We start from the raw sequence: 12,672 nt of genomic DNA, 5'->3' as shown, positions 1-12,672 counted from the left end.
GTTGTCATGGACAAACTGCCATGGCAGTCTGTGAGGCGACGGTGTGATTGTGTAAGAACAACAGCAAAGTGAAAGACATTAAAGTTGTTTCAAGTTTCAGTGGAAAAAGGAAGAGAAGATTGGCGCAGTTGGTGTTTTTCTTTCCTTATTCTGTCCTTGTCTTCTCTCTCCCCTCTAATTGTAGATCGGGTAACAGAGGTGAAAACAAACATCTACGTCACCAGCTTTGGCCCTGTGTCAGACACCGACATGGTAAGAGCTCCTCCTTCTTTTCTATTGTTATCTCTGTGTTGACATTTAAAACCCTAAAACGTATCCACTGAATCACTCATGTTCAACGATATAAAGTATGCAAAAAATTATTACACAAAGACATAAGTCAAGTACAAAGGGAGAGATAGTAGAATATAGCTTGTGAGTAAATGAGAACAACAGGAAAGCCCATTACGGGCACATTATCTACTGTGGTTTCTTCAAGTTAACGCATTTGGAGTGTTGTCTGAGTGGAGCTTAACACATAATTCCCTCTCAGTCCTTGTTTTGTATTGGTTGGTGGATAGTTCTCTATTCATGTCTCAGAATACTGTGCAGCACAATAATGAGCTGTGTGGTGAAGGACAGTTCTCATATCCTGGGTGTGGCGTTCCTCCTCTCCTGGAGTCTTGAAAAGAAAAGCGCTTTTCTGGCATCTGACAGCCCCTGTGCAATTAATTTGATTATTAATTTCAGATAAAACAGGGTGTGTTTGATGTGAATGGATCTCATGTCTAAACACACACACACACACACACACACACACACACACACACACACACACACCTACACACACACACACACACACACACACACCTACACACACACACACACACACACACACACACACACACACACACACACACACACACACACACACACACTCACCCCACACACACATCTGGCTAGTGGGCTACATATTAATTTCAGCCGTGAAGCTGTAAGGCATGAAGAACCTGGTATTATAGCACTCAGCATCTTAATTCACCCGCATGATCCTTTTGCTTTCGTCGTCTTTTTCTCCGACATCTTCACAGTGCAACAGACAGAAAGATCTGGATTGCCCTCTAAACAAACTGAGGGGGCCACTAATTGCCCCTAATGGGAGAAGCTGCGTGGCAAGGCTGAGAGACGGCGCTCTCTGAGTGCCCTTGCTCTGTATTGTGCCTGACTTGAGAGGATGATCCTCCAGACCTCCTGAGCTTGTCTGTTGATGAGTCAGTAGGATTGCATACATTCCAGAACCTTTCTGACCAAATGGGAGATGATGTGTGTACTCTTTAAAAGATCTGTGTCTGAATTCAGGGATACCTTGTCTAACACATGTGAAGATGTAAAGCAAAATTATGGAGTCCACTTCCATATTGAGGAATGCTGTATTGTTGTAAATATTAGGGGTGTAACAGTACACAATTGTCACAATTTGGTGCATACCTCTTGATTGATTGATGGTTGAAGTCTTGAAGTCAAGTTCATTTTCGATGCAGTAAGCCTGCTAGTCTAACATTCACTGACCACATTGCTGATGCTCAACATATGAGCAGGAATAATATTTTGAAAAGTTGTCAAATGTTTTTTGCTGTTAATTAACTAAGCTGACCAGTCTCTGTACAGTCAAACACTAACATGTTTGTGTGGGAACTCAAATTTAAAACATTGTCCGCACGCAAAAAAAGCCTACTGTTGATTGCTATTTAAAACTGCATATGGTACATTGAAAATGTTTTTACCTAAATTGTTCAGTATGAATATTTATACCTTTACACCCTTAATAAATAAACAAAGGTATTGCATAATGTCAGGTTTGACTGTTAGGTGTAAGGATTGATAAGTCTAGGACAACACCAGCATGAGGTCTCTTTGTAGTCTGAGGTTTCTTTTCAGTTTGATTGTAAGTACGGTATATTTCAAGGAATGTTAAACATGCTGCATTTCTTATATCTGGATCGTCCAGAAATGCCATTCTTACCAAATGCATGGCAGTTCTAAGTGTGAGCCTCTGTGAAGACGTTAACTCAACCCCCTAAACCCACTTGCCTGATTCTGCTACAGCACATATCCCCTTGGGCCTTCCCATTTCTTTTGTGAGCTGATGCTCCTTACTATGCTTTATTCAGAGGGGAGGATGTAGCCCGTGTTCCATTCTGATGCTCTGTAAGTGGGTAAAAGAGATAGGCCATATGTGCCGTCTGTCTTATTGTGCGATTTGCCCTCTTCTCATAGCTCATCTCATTCACTGACTTCCACCCTCCCACCCCCCCCCGCTCCTTCCTCCCTCCTAGATAGATGTTCAGCTGTGAAAAACCTCCTCTCGCTCACTCTTTGATATATTTTCCGTTCGTTTTCAAATGGCAAAATTGGCTCTTTTTTTTAACAGCCTTGTTCTGTCGTGCTCGTATATATTCCTTCATTTCTTATTCAGGTAGCACATTAGTCACTTGTTTACTGCCACTGAAATGGTTCCATCCCCACCAAGGGTCGCATACTAGTCCTCTTTCACAGATGCAGTTTTATATCTAATGAATAACTTAAAATGCTATTTTTGTTTTTATAGAAAACGGGCCCTTCAATGTTGTTGTTTCAGGAGTTTTTTTGGTCTTTAGTTCATTGCAAGCAGCAGTGTCAATAAATCATCTGCAGCCTACTCAAAATGATCCTCTCAGTCATGCAAAGTCGTCTGTCCCCTCCAGTCCACTCCGAACATGACACAAAAACATTCATCAGTCATCTGTCCTGTTTCATACACACACCTATTAACCGGCACACGTTAGAAATGGCTTACTCAATGAATCTTAGCGGCTGATAAATGACTTCCCCCATAGCTGTCTCAAAAAGTATTTCAAAGACGCATCCTAACTAGATGTCAACCAACTTGAATGCTGGCAAAATGCCCACACCGGATTGAATAAGCCACAACAGTCAGTGGACCCATGAACCAAGCAAGTAAACCCACAAAGACATGAGCTTCACTATTCCTTTTATAAGACCCTCCTTCACCGCAGTTTTCCTGTGAAAAACGGAAGGAGAGGTACCAAAAGCAGATGACTAGCCATGGACGAGTGTGGGCAGAATCCGTCCCTAAGCTGGTACAGACCCGTCACATTAGGCCTACGTCTGTTCCTGAGTCCTCCTCTCTGGGACCGCGTTGCCACTTTAATGAAGCCTAATGAGGCGTGAGTTTATGGCATTTTGTAAACAACCTCGAGGAGGTTATGGAGCAATTTAGCACAGCCCTGGTTCCTGTGTCCAGCGCTACAGCAGCTCCAGGTGCTTCAGCGGCCCCCTGCCATTAAGAGTGATCATTTGCCCGCGCCTGCCGCCGTTCCTATGCCTGGATGCCTCATTTCAAAGGGACGCACTCTCGCCGTTTTCATTTCCTCTGGATAGAACTCCTCCTCTTTCCACAGCGTAAACTGATTACAGTACTTCTACTCTCTATACCACAGCTGTTCCAATGTCCAAAGTCCCTCACCAATAAGCTAGAAATAAAGTCCCCACCCCACCCCACCCCACCCCACCCCCGCCCACTCCTTTCCCCTCCACCCCCGCCAGCCCCTCCATTTGCCTCCTGTAGAATGTCTGTTTTGTCTCCCCGCGATAGCGCCTCAGACATTCATCGGGCTCTGTCAGAGCAGCACTGGCGGCCAAAGCCGGGATGAAAAATGCTTAAGCTCCTCTAGTCTCTTAAGATGCTGTCATCCACATGTATGATAAAGATCCCCACACCTCGGGCAGCACCCCCCTGCCTGCAGCGGGCCATGATGGATCTGCGGCAGCTTTTGTCTCCCTTTTGGCCCCAGCTCAGCGGAGCCCCCTACTGTTGTGGCTGCTGCCTTGCCATGCGCTCCTGTTTATCTCATCCCGCCGACACAAGGGAGGAAAAGACACGCACACTTACTCACACACACACACACACACACACACAAAATGCACATAGACACATACACACATACAAAGAGAAGAAGAGAGATTGTGTGATAGAGATTGTAGGTTTTTATGTCTTATTTATTTTTTTCATGATGGCCAAAAGTTGGCAGTATTGGGTAAATTGCGATAAATGGCAATTATAATTTGAGTTTGAGTTTAAGTACTTTGTAAGTCCACTGTATACATATACACACATGCATGCGCACATACACACACACTCACATATGAACACACACGTCCGCGCTCAAACACACAGCCAGCCATCATGCATGCCTATTAATGGGGTTTGCCTCTGAGCAACACAGAGAGCGTGTGTGCTGTAAGAATGGAGTGGAGGATGAAGTGAAGCAGAGAGAGAGAGGAGGAGGAGGGGAGGAGAGGAAAGGAGGAAGAGAAGGGGGCGGAAGGGCAAAGAGGGCCGTGGCTTGTTTGGCTTCTGAATTGCACTCTTGGCCCCAGGGCCTCGGCCGGGACCCGGCACAAGCGCGTCAGTTGGGGACACACGAGTGGAGCGGGGTGCGGAGCGAGGAGTGCGGAGCGAGAGTGTGCGCCAGACTGCACCTGTTAAATAACCCCTCCGCCCCGTCTCCAGCGGCCTGCCGCACGCCCGCACTCGTAAAAAAGGGGCTCGTTTATCCTGTGTGCTGTTTCACTGCCCCCACTGGTGTCGTTTGCGTAACGTGTGACGTCGAGCGTGTGCATTTTTATGGACTGGGGCAGGCTTTTGTAGCCGTTTCAGAAAGTGCACATGACAGTGTGTTTGTGTTTTTTTATGCTGTGTGCTGTAACATGCGCCGCTGCTTGATAATGGCCCCCCACATAAACCTGCAGGAGCCACAGGAACATATAGGGGTGGGAGGTGATCAGCACGAAATCATAGCGGGAGAGTTATGAGCAAGATATGATGTGTTTTTCAGTGGCGTTGTTTTGACAGCCGTGACTGAGTTGCTGATGGATGGTCACGGTGACGATTGAATAATGGCCTCATGTCTGACCTGACAGGAGTACACAATAGATGTCTTCTTCCGCCAAAGTTGGAAGGACGAGAGGCTCAAATTCGATGGGCCCATGAACATCTTGCGCCTCAACAACCTCATGGCCAGCAAGATCTGGACACCAGACACCTTCTTCCACAATGGCAAGAAATCGGTTGCCCACAACATGACGATGCCCAACAAGCTACTGAGAATCCAGGATGACGGCACCCTGCTCTACACAATGAGGTACGGTGGAGAGTGGAGATCTCACTGTTGCTAGCAATAGATTCAGGTTCATGCAGTCCATGCTTTTATCCAAACTGCCTGACGTAATTGTATGGAGTAATTGAGGTAATGGAATATCATTAATGAGAATAATAGAAAGCAGGCATAACGATAATTATACACTTTTCTCCTTACTCTAAGGGAGCAGGCGTAATGAAGGTATAGGCCTAGGTTCAGGTTTTAGCCCCATTCATGTGCATATCCAGCCGATTTCCATCTAAGCTCCCCTAGAACAATGCCCTGTCTATGCTGCCGGGTGCCTGTATGTCACAGCCAAATCAGACAGGTGACGAAAACATTGAGAGAACTTTTCCATAACTAACATGGGATTTGTTTGATAATAAGTTGCCTGGGTTAGGTAACTCTGTCCATCTACACTGCACTGTAAAACATAATTAATTGGATAAAAGCACTGTGAGAACCACTTTTCAGAACCAATGAGGGGAAAAAGGAAATCGTGAAGCTCTTTGCACACTGTTGAAAATATAACATTTGATTATAGAACCCTTGTAGACCTACAGTAATACATTTGACTCGGCTTAAAAGGACACCAGGAAAGCCTGGTGTTTTTTCTCTACGAAGCTCCCCCTAGCGTCTGTACATGTTGATACGTGTGCGAGCCCTCGCTCGGTCTGAAGCTCTTTTCCTTTTCTTTGCATCTTCCGTCAAGGGTTTTCGCTGCTTCTTCGCCGGCTCTGCTATTATACACACGTTTGCAACAATCGCTAGCGTTTCGTTAGCCTGCCTCTGTGCTGAGGATGCAGGATGTAAACTGATCCTGCTTCTCGCGATGTCTGAGACTTTGTGAGACTGAAAGTCGGCGGGTTAGATACACCAAACTTGCAAGCGGCGTATTCTTCCTACATGTAGTAGGGGCCGGTAAGAGAGTCTTCTTTCGCTCTGTAATGAATCATTTAACCATATACCGACTTACAAAGATGATTAATTAACGCAAAATGTTGCCTGGTGTCCCTTTAATATGGAAAAGTTTCACTTCAATGTAATATTCCTATCCTGTGGACAAGCATGTGACAGTAGGCCCACAATAGGCCCACAGTAGGCCCCACACATCCATGAAGCAGAGTAGCTGATCAAAAGTCCACATATGATTGAAAGGATTATCAGGAATGTCAGGACCCTTACAGCACCATGTTTTAAATGAAAACATGACCGCTCCAAAAAGTAGTTATACTCTAATAGGAACATGATTTTGTTTGATCCTTGCTTAACATTTAAAGGGCACCCTGAGTCATAGTCCTCTACTTTCGCTCTGGCTTCCTTTTTTGGCTTTTCCTCTGCACCTGAAATTGCCTTCTTTCCCCTTCCTTCTGCCCGGGCAGAAGCTGAAAATGTTAAAGTGCTCCTGAATCAATAAGAGAGTGATTTAGTGCAGAGCTAGTGGCAGGCCGTTACTTGTGACAGGAGCTATTATTCTGAGTAGTGAGTCTCTGCAGATGTCACGGAGGGCCTTTGTGCCACCGGCCGAATTGACTGACTTTAGAGGAACATGCTGGGAGACTAGGGCAGGCAAATTTCCCCAGAGTTACCCTGTGGACGAGGCGCATGTGTCTTAGCCAACATCTCAATGCATCACTTTTGTCAAAGGCATCAGATGTGTCCTTTCCACTGTGATTTTGTTGAGGTGGTTGCAAGCTATGAATTAATTATGATGTTTACAATACAAATCTCTTTGCTCTCACACTCTCACTTGTTATCACTTCTCATCTCCACCATCCCTCTTTCTCTCTCTCTCTCTCTCTCTCTCTCTCCTTCTTTCTCTCTCCCCTTCTATCTCTCTCTTTCTCCCCTTCTATCTCTCTCTCTTTCTCTCTCTCTCTCCCCCCTTCTCTCTTTCTCTGTCTGCCATAGGTTGACAGTGCATGCAGAATGCCCGATGCACCTTGAGGACTTCCCCATGGACTTCCATTCCTGCCCTCTCAAATTTGGCAGCTGTAAGCTACCCTCTGCACACACCTTCCAACGCATACTGTTATGCTACAATTGTAATTAATATTTAAAGCACAACAAAACAAAGTTTATACAGCCTTCCCTAATGAATTTGGGCGAAGTTTATGCTCATCATAACTTGTGCTAGGGACAGGTTTACTCTTCCAGTAATGGTGCTATGGTAAATTCATAGCCCTGCCATACTAAACATCTGGCTCGTAGTTAGAGATCTATATGCCTTGACAGGTACTGTTATGGAAATTAGATCAATGATAAAAGTTCATCATTCAAATCGGGGGGAAATGCCTACTGTGCAGTTCCCTGATATAAATAGTGTTACCATCTCCCAAAAAATCCGATGGGTGCTAATTTGTAACTGGGTCCTGACATCAAATGTCAGATTGAGTGAATGCGTCCTGAGTGCATGCTTGTTTGTCTCTCTCTCTCTCTCTCTCTCTCTCTCTCTCTCTCTCTCTCTCTCTCTCTCTCTCTCTCTCTCTCTCTCTCTCTCTCTCTCTCTCCCTCTCTCTCTCTCATTCTCTCTCTCTTTAGTGTAAGGGAAGGTGCTGAGAGGTAGAAAAAAAAGGATCATTCTCTAATGGCCTGATGACTCACCACTTGGCAGCGCTACGTCTAATATTCTCTGCCATTTGATATTCATCATATTTAGCATGGGATGTGGGAGAGAGGGATGGAAAGAAGGATGGAAAGAAGGATGGAACGATGGAAGGATGGATGGGGCAAGAGAAAGCAAGGGACCGCTGGGGTGTCATCGCAGCAACTGCCCTGGAAGGCCGAGACTGTTACCAAACAGGCGCAGAGATAACTCAGAGGCGAATACTTGCCCAACTCCAACTCTGTGGTATTTATAGCTGAGTAATGTAACTCAGAGGCGAATGCTTGCCCAACTCCAACTCTGTGGTATTTATAGCTGAGTAATGTAACTCAGAGGCGAATGCTTGCCCAACTCCGTGGTATTTAAAGCTGAGTCATTATCAGGGCCTTTGTTTCTGTCCTGATGCCTGCTGAGAAAAAGTAATAAGTGGGTATTAGTGTGGAAACCCTCTTGCTTCTCTTGCCTGCTGTGTAGTGGGGCTTGGACTGAGCTGTTCCTCATCTTGTTAGATGCAGACACCAAACTCTCCCTGGCTTTGTTCAGTATAGAAACAAAAAAAAAATGTCTAGTTATAGTTTCTTGCCTTGCTAAGTGCAGAGTGCTGGCGCTAAACTGTTTTACTGTCTGGTTCAAGATGCAAACAGCAAGCTTTTGTCTTTAATTAGGTGCCTCGATAATCCAATATTGTCCATGTCTGCTTAAGTCCGTATTTTCCTTTCCGTACATTTGATATTTTCCTTGTTTAATGACATGCCAACGGTGTTGTTCTTGTTCTTGTTGTTGTCCTCCAGATGCCTACACCATGTCAGAAGTGACCTATGAGTGGACTCCCAACACTACAGTCGTGGTGGAGGAAGAGAGTTCCCGACTCAACCAGTACGATCTGCTTGGCCAGACAGTCGGACAGGAGACCATCAAATCCAGCACAGGTCAGATATCACACTAATAAAAGCATGTTGCCGGTCAGATATCAGACAATAGAAGCATGTAGTAGGTCAGATATCACACTAATGAAAGATTGTTGCAGGTCAGATATCACACTAATGAAAGCATGTTGAAGCAAAGAATACCTTTTCTCTTTCACCAGTCATTTGCAGATGAATTTGAATTCTAAACCTGTTTGAACTTTTAAAAGAAATAGCACTCACTTAATAGCCTTACCTAAACCACTATTATACCATTAAGCACAACCTTCCATACTAATTATCCATCTGTAATGCTACAGTGGCAGTCTGTGCTTATATGCACTTTAGCTAAATCCCACCTACAATCTCCCAGGATCCTGTATGTAATTACACCAACATACCCGAGTACCAACACGCTGCTGCTCCTCAGTGCTGCTCTACTGTACTTAATTGTGTAATTTAAAAAACGCAACAACAGCATAGTCATATAATCATCTTTGTTGCATGAGTTGTTGTTGTTGCGTGTGTCTTGGTCATGTAGGCATCACCATATTCATGGGACACATGTAGCCCATGTAGGTAACATAGAATTTGTCATGTCGTCAGCTCCTCTCCGTGAGGTTTACACGCACTCAGGGGTCTGTCAGTGTGTGCAGTGACCTCCCCGTCACCTCCTCGTCTCGCGCCCCTCCACAATAAAACATCTTTCAAATGGCTTCCCCCTAATACTGGCTGCACTCTCCAGCGCCGTGCCATTTAGTCGGAGTGCAAACACTCGCGTTGGCACGGGCCACGGGGCCTGAATCAGCAACCACAACAAGACTCTCCACTTTACCGGGAAGCGAGCAGGCCACTGGAGGACAGACGCATCCGAGAGACGGACCACAAAAAACGGCCCGGGGCGGGACACAGATGGGGGAACTCGCCGGTTAACTACTCTGTGCACTCTCTCCTTCTCTTTCTCATCCTCTGGTCTATCTCTCTCTCTTTCTCTCTCTCTCTCTCTCGCTCTCTCTCTCTTTCTTTGTCTCTCTCTCCTTCATTCTCATCCCATTCCTTTACTGTTCCCCCCTTTCTCTTTCTCTCTTCCTCTCATTCAGCCACTCAGTCCCTTTCCGGTTTATCTCACCCTCTCTCTTCCTTTCACTCATTCTCGAGTTCTCTCTCTCTCCCTCTCTCTCTCTCCCTCTCTCTGTCCCTCTTCCTCTCACTCATCTGTCTGTCCTCTTTCCTAGTTAGGCAAGACAAGCAGAGCTCTGAGAGAGAGAGAGAAAGAGAGAGAGAGTGGTGGTTTAGAAGGAGAGACCTAACGCACAGGGAGCTCTCACTTGTTCGCTCGCTCGCTCACTTGCTTGCTCAGACAGGAGGTTGCGGGGGAACTCCTACGTCTTCATGCCTGAACTGTGTGCCTGCTTACTCCAGGCCCCTCTGAGATGGAGTCTGGGAGAATGCGTGGCTTTCAAAAGGTCACTGATACATTAAAACGAAAAAAAAAAACAAGTTGGCTTCTCTTCAGCTCAGTAGAGAGGATTAACCCCTAAACTAACTGCTGATAACTGAACACCACAAAGCTGACATGCATCAAGTCAACTACTTGTTGGCTGTAAATTACTCTCTATCTATAATCTAATATATACTATATATACTATCTTATAATATATCTAATATATACTATCTTCTGTTGCCATCACATGTTTAAGAATGTGCAATATTGTACATGGAATGTCAATTTCATTTCATCTTTAAACATCTTAATGGGGAGAGTCCATCTCAAAATGTGTTGGCCTATTAGCATGATAAATGCATCAGATCAGTGCGGCGTCTAATGGACGGGCATTTAGCATGTCCCAGATCTGGAGATCAGGAATGTACACAGACCAAACACAAACACAGACCACCTCAGGCTGATCTGGCCCTGGGCGACCACGATGTTCACCAGGTCAGAGCTTGATTGATTCCAGTGTCAGCTGATATCAGAGATCGCAATAACATGCGCAGGGCCAACATTCTCTCCAACGAAAGCCCTCCAACACCAGTCCCTGACAGAGGCGTTCAGCTTACTGTAAGTGCACCTCCATTATTTCCCCGGGACCCCATCACCGCATTGGAAAATCCCCATCTTTCGTTTCTCCCCACTGCCTGTCATCCGCTGTTAGGTCACCACACAGTCAGGTCCCCAACATGGCGCTTTGTGTTCTCAAGCTAAGCGCGAAAGCTCATGGTTGAAACACTTTGCACATCGCCAGACTATCTCTGTGGGGGCTTTCGTAGATTTCTCGATGGCCTGACTTTTGGATTAATCATTCATTACTACAGTGTCAGTGGGTAGTCTACTGTGCAGGGAATCTAGGTCGTTTGGCACACTTGAATGTTCACTTGAGCTCAAGGGGTGTTTAAGGGACATCTTGCACAGAGCCGCGAGCACTGAATCCACTTAACAAGGAGAGAAAGAGAGAGAGAGAATATTCTTTTCTTTCTTCTTCTTTTATTATTATTAGTATTATTATTATCCATAGTCCATGTCAATTGTTGTTATTATTACTATTAGTTGCTAATTATTTTCTTCTCTTGATGTAATTTTCTCCATTACTGCTTTGGCAACATTGTAAAACTTACAGTCATGCCAATAAATCTCATTGAATTGAGAGAGAGAGAGGAGAGGCTTCAGGAAAGGAAAAGGCTTTTATGTTGTTATGTTTCACACTCAGTTTAATCGCCATCTTCTGCTGCTCTCAACGTGAACACAGCTCATGTTGGAGTTCTGTGTGTAACCTGTCTTAGCAGGTAGTTATGCAGCAACTCTGATGGTTATGCTGTGTGTGTGTGTGTGTGTGTGTGTGTGTGTGTGTGTGTGTGTGTGTGTGTGTTTTTCAGTGCCATCAGGAGGAAAATCCTCCTGGGCCACCACAAACGTTAGTGGAAGTAGTAGTGTTTTGTGTTGGCTTTCACAGGTCATTTATTCTAAAGAAGTGATATATGTTGACTTATTTTCCTTTCAGGCATGCATGCATATGCTTTCTCTCTCTCACTCTCTTACACACACACACACACGCACACATGCACTGTACACACACACGGACACACACACACACACACACACATTACATAACTAAACCTACATGCAGTAACATAAAACTACACACATATACACATATATGTGCACTCTGTAGCAAACTCCAGCCGGACAGTTGTAGCGTACTGATGGTTTCTTTATTTCTTTGTGAAAGTCCTGAGACCACCATAAGAGCTATGTACAATATAATACAATAACATACAATAAGAACTTAACATGACACACATAACAGCAATATGTTAGGTTACAGTAAAATGAATAAAAAGAAAGAATAGTATCTAGCCACCTTGTTCCCGTTCCAGCTGAGTGCTAAGATTTATCCTTAAGAATCCACTTCTTTAAGCTACAAAGTAGCACCGTAAGAGCTATATGATAAGCCTATAATACAATGATATTAATTAAGAACAAACAATATAATTTAACACGATATATTAAAAGAAGGATAAAAAGAAAGAAAAGTATTTAGAAACCTTGTTCTCCGTAAGAGTCGTGTCCTTAAGCTACAATGTTGCACCGTGAGAGCTATACAAGTAACCTTGTTCTCCGTAAGAGTTACTATTCCTAAGCTACAAAGCAAAGATTCTAGAACAGAGCTGTTCTAGAATCTTTGCTACAAAGTAGCACCGTATCCAAGACTTTACTGTAGCCTAGTTCCTTTAAAAGGAAATGCATTCTAAATAATGCCGTTGCCGTAGTGACAATAACAAGCGTGCAGCCAAAGCCTTAGAATGCACCTTGTGGAACGTCTTATGTAGGCTACTGTACCAATGGAATTAAGTCAAATATAAATGATACACATGAATTGAAATTAAACAAAAACAAATAAACAACAGGTATATTTAAACAAAAACAAATAAACAAGACATGTTTATTTACACACTCTCTCTCTCTTTTCAAAACAGCAAAGAC

General features: G+C 44.4%; 1 protein-coding gene across 2 annotated transcripts in view; it reads left to right on the top strand.

The window, feature by feature from the left end:
* LOC125307312 (gamma-aminobutyric acid receptor subunit alpha-2) overlaps positions 1–12,672 on the top strand; it is a 34,436-nt gene that overhangs the window by 8,394 nt on the left and 13,370 nt on the right. For both annotated transcript variants that reach the window (XM_048263226.1, XM_048263225.1), the window contains exons 4-7: positions 185–252; positions 4,963–5,183; positions 7,092–7,174; positions 8,577–8,714. In XM_048263226.1, coding sequence (XP_048119183.1) covers positions 185–252; positions 4,963–5,183; positions 7,092–7,174; positions 8,577–8,714 — 510 coding nt within the window. The remainder of the gene's footprint in view (positions 1–184; positions 253–4,962; positions 5,184–7,091; positions 7,175–8,576; positions 8,715–12,672) is intronic.

Source organism: Alosa alosa, chromosome 14, assembly GCF_017589495.1.
Source record: "Alosa alosa isolate M-15738 ecotype Scorff River chromosome 14, AALO_Geno_1.1, whole genome shotgun sequence".
Taxonomy (NCBI): domain Eukaryota; kingdom Metazoa; phylum Chordata; class Actinopteri; order Clupeiformes; family Clupeidae; genus Alosa; species Alosa alosa.
This window is presented reverse-complemented; position numbering and strand designations above follow the sequence as displayed.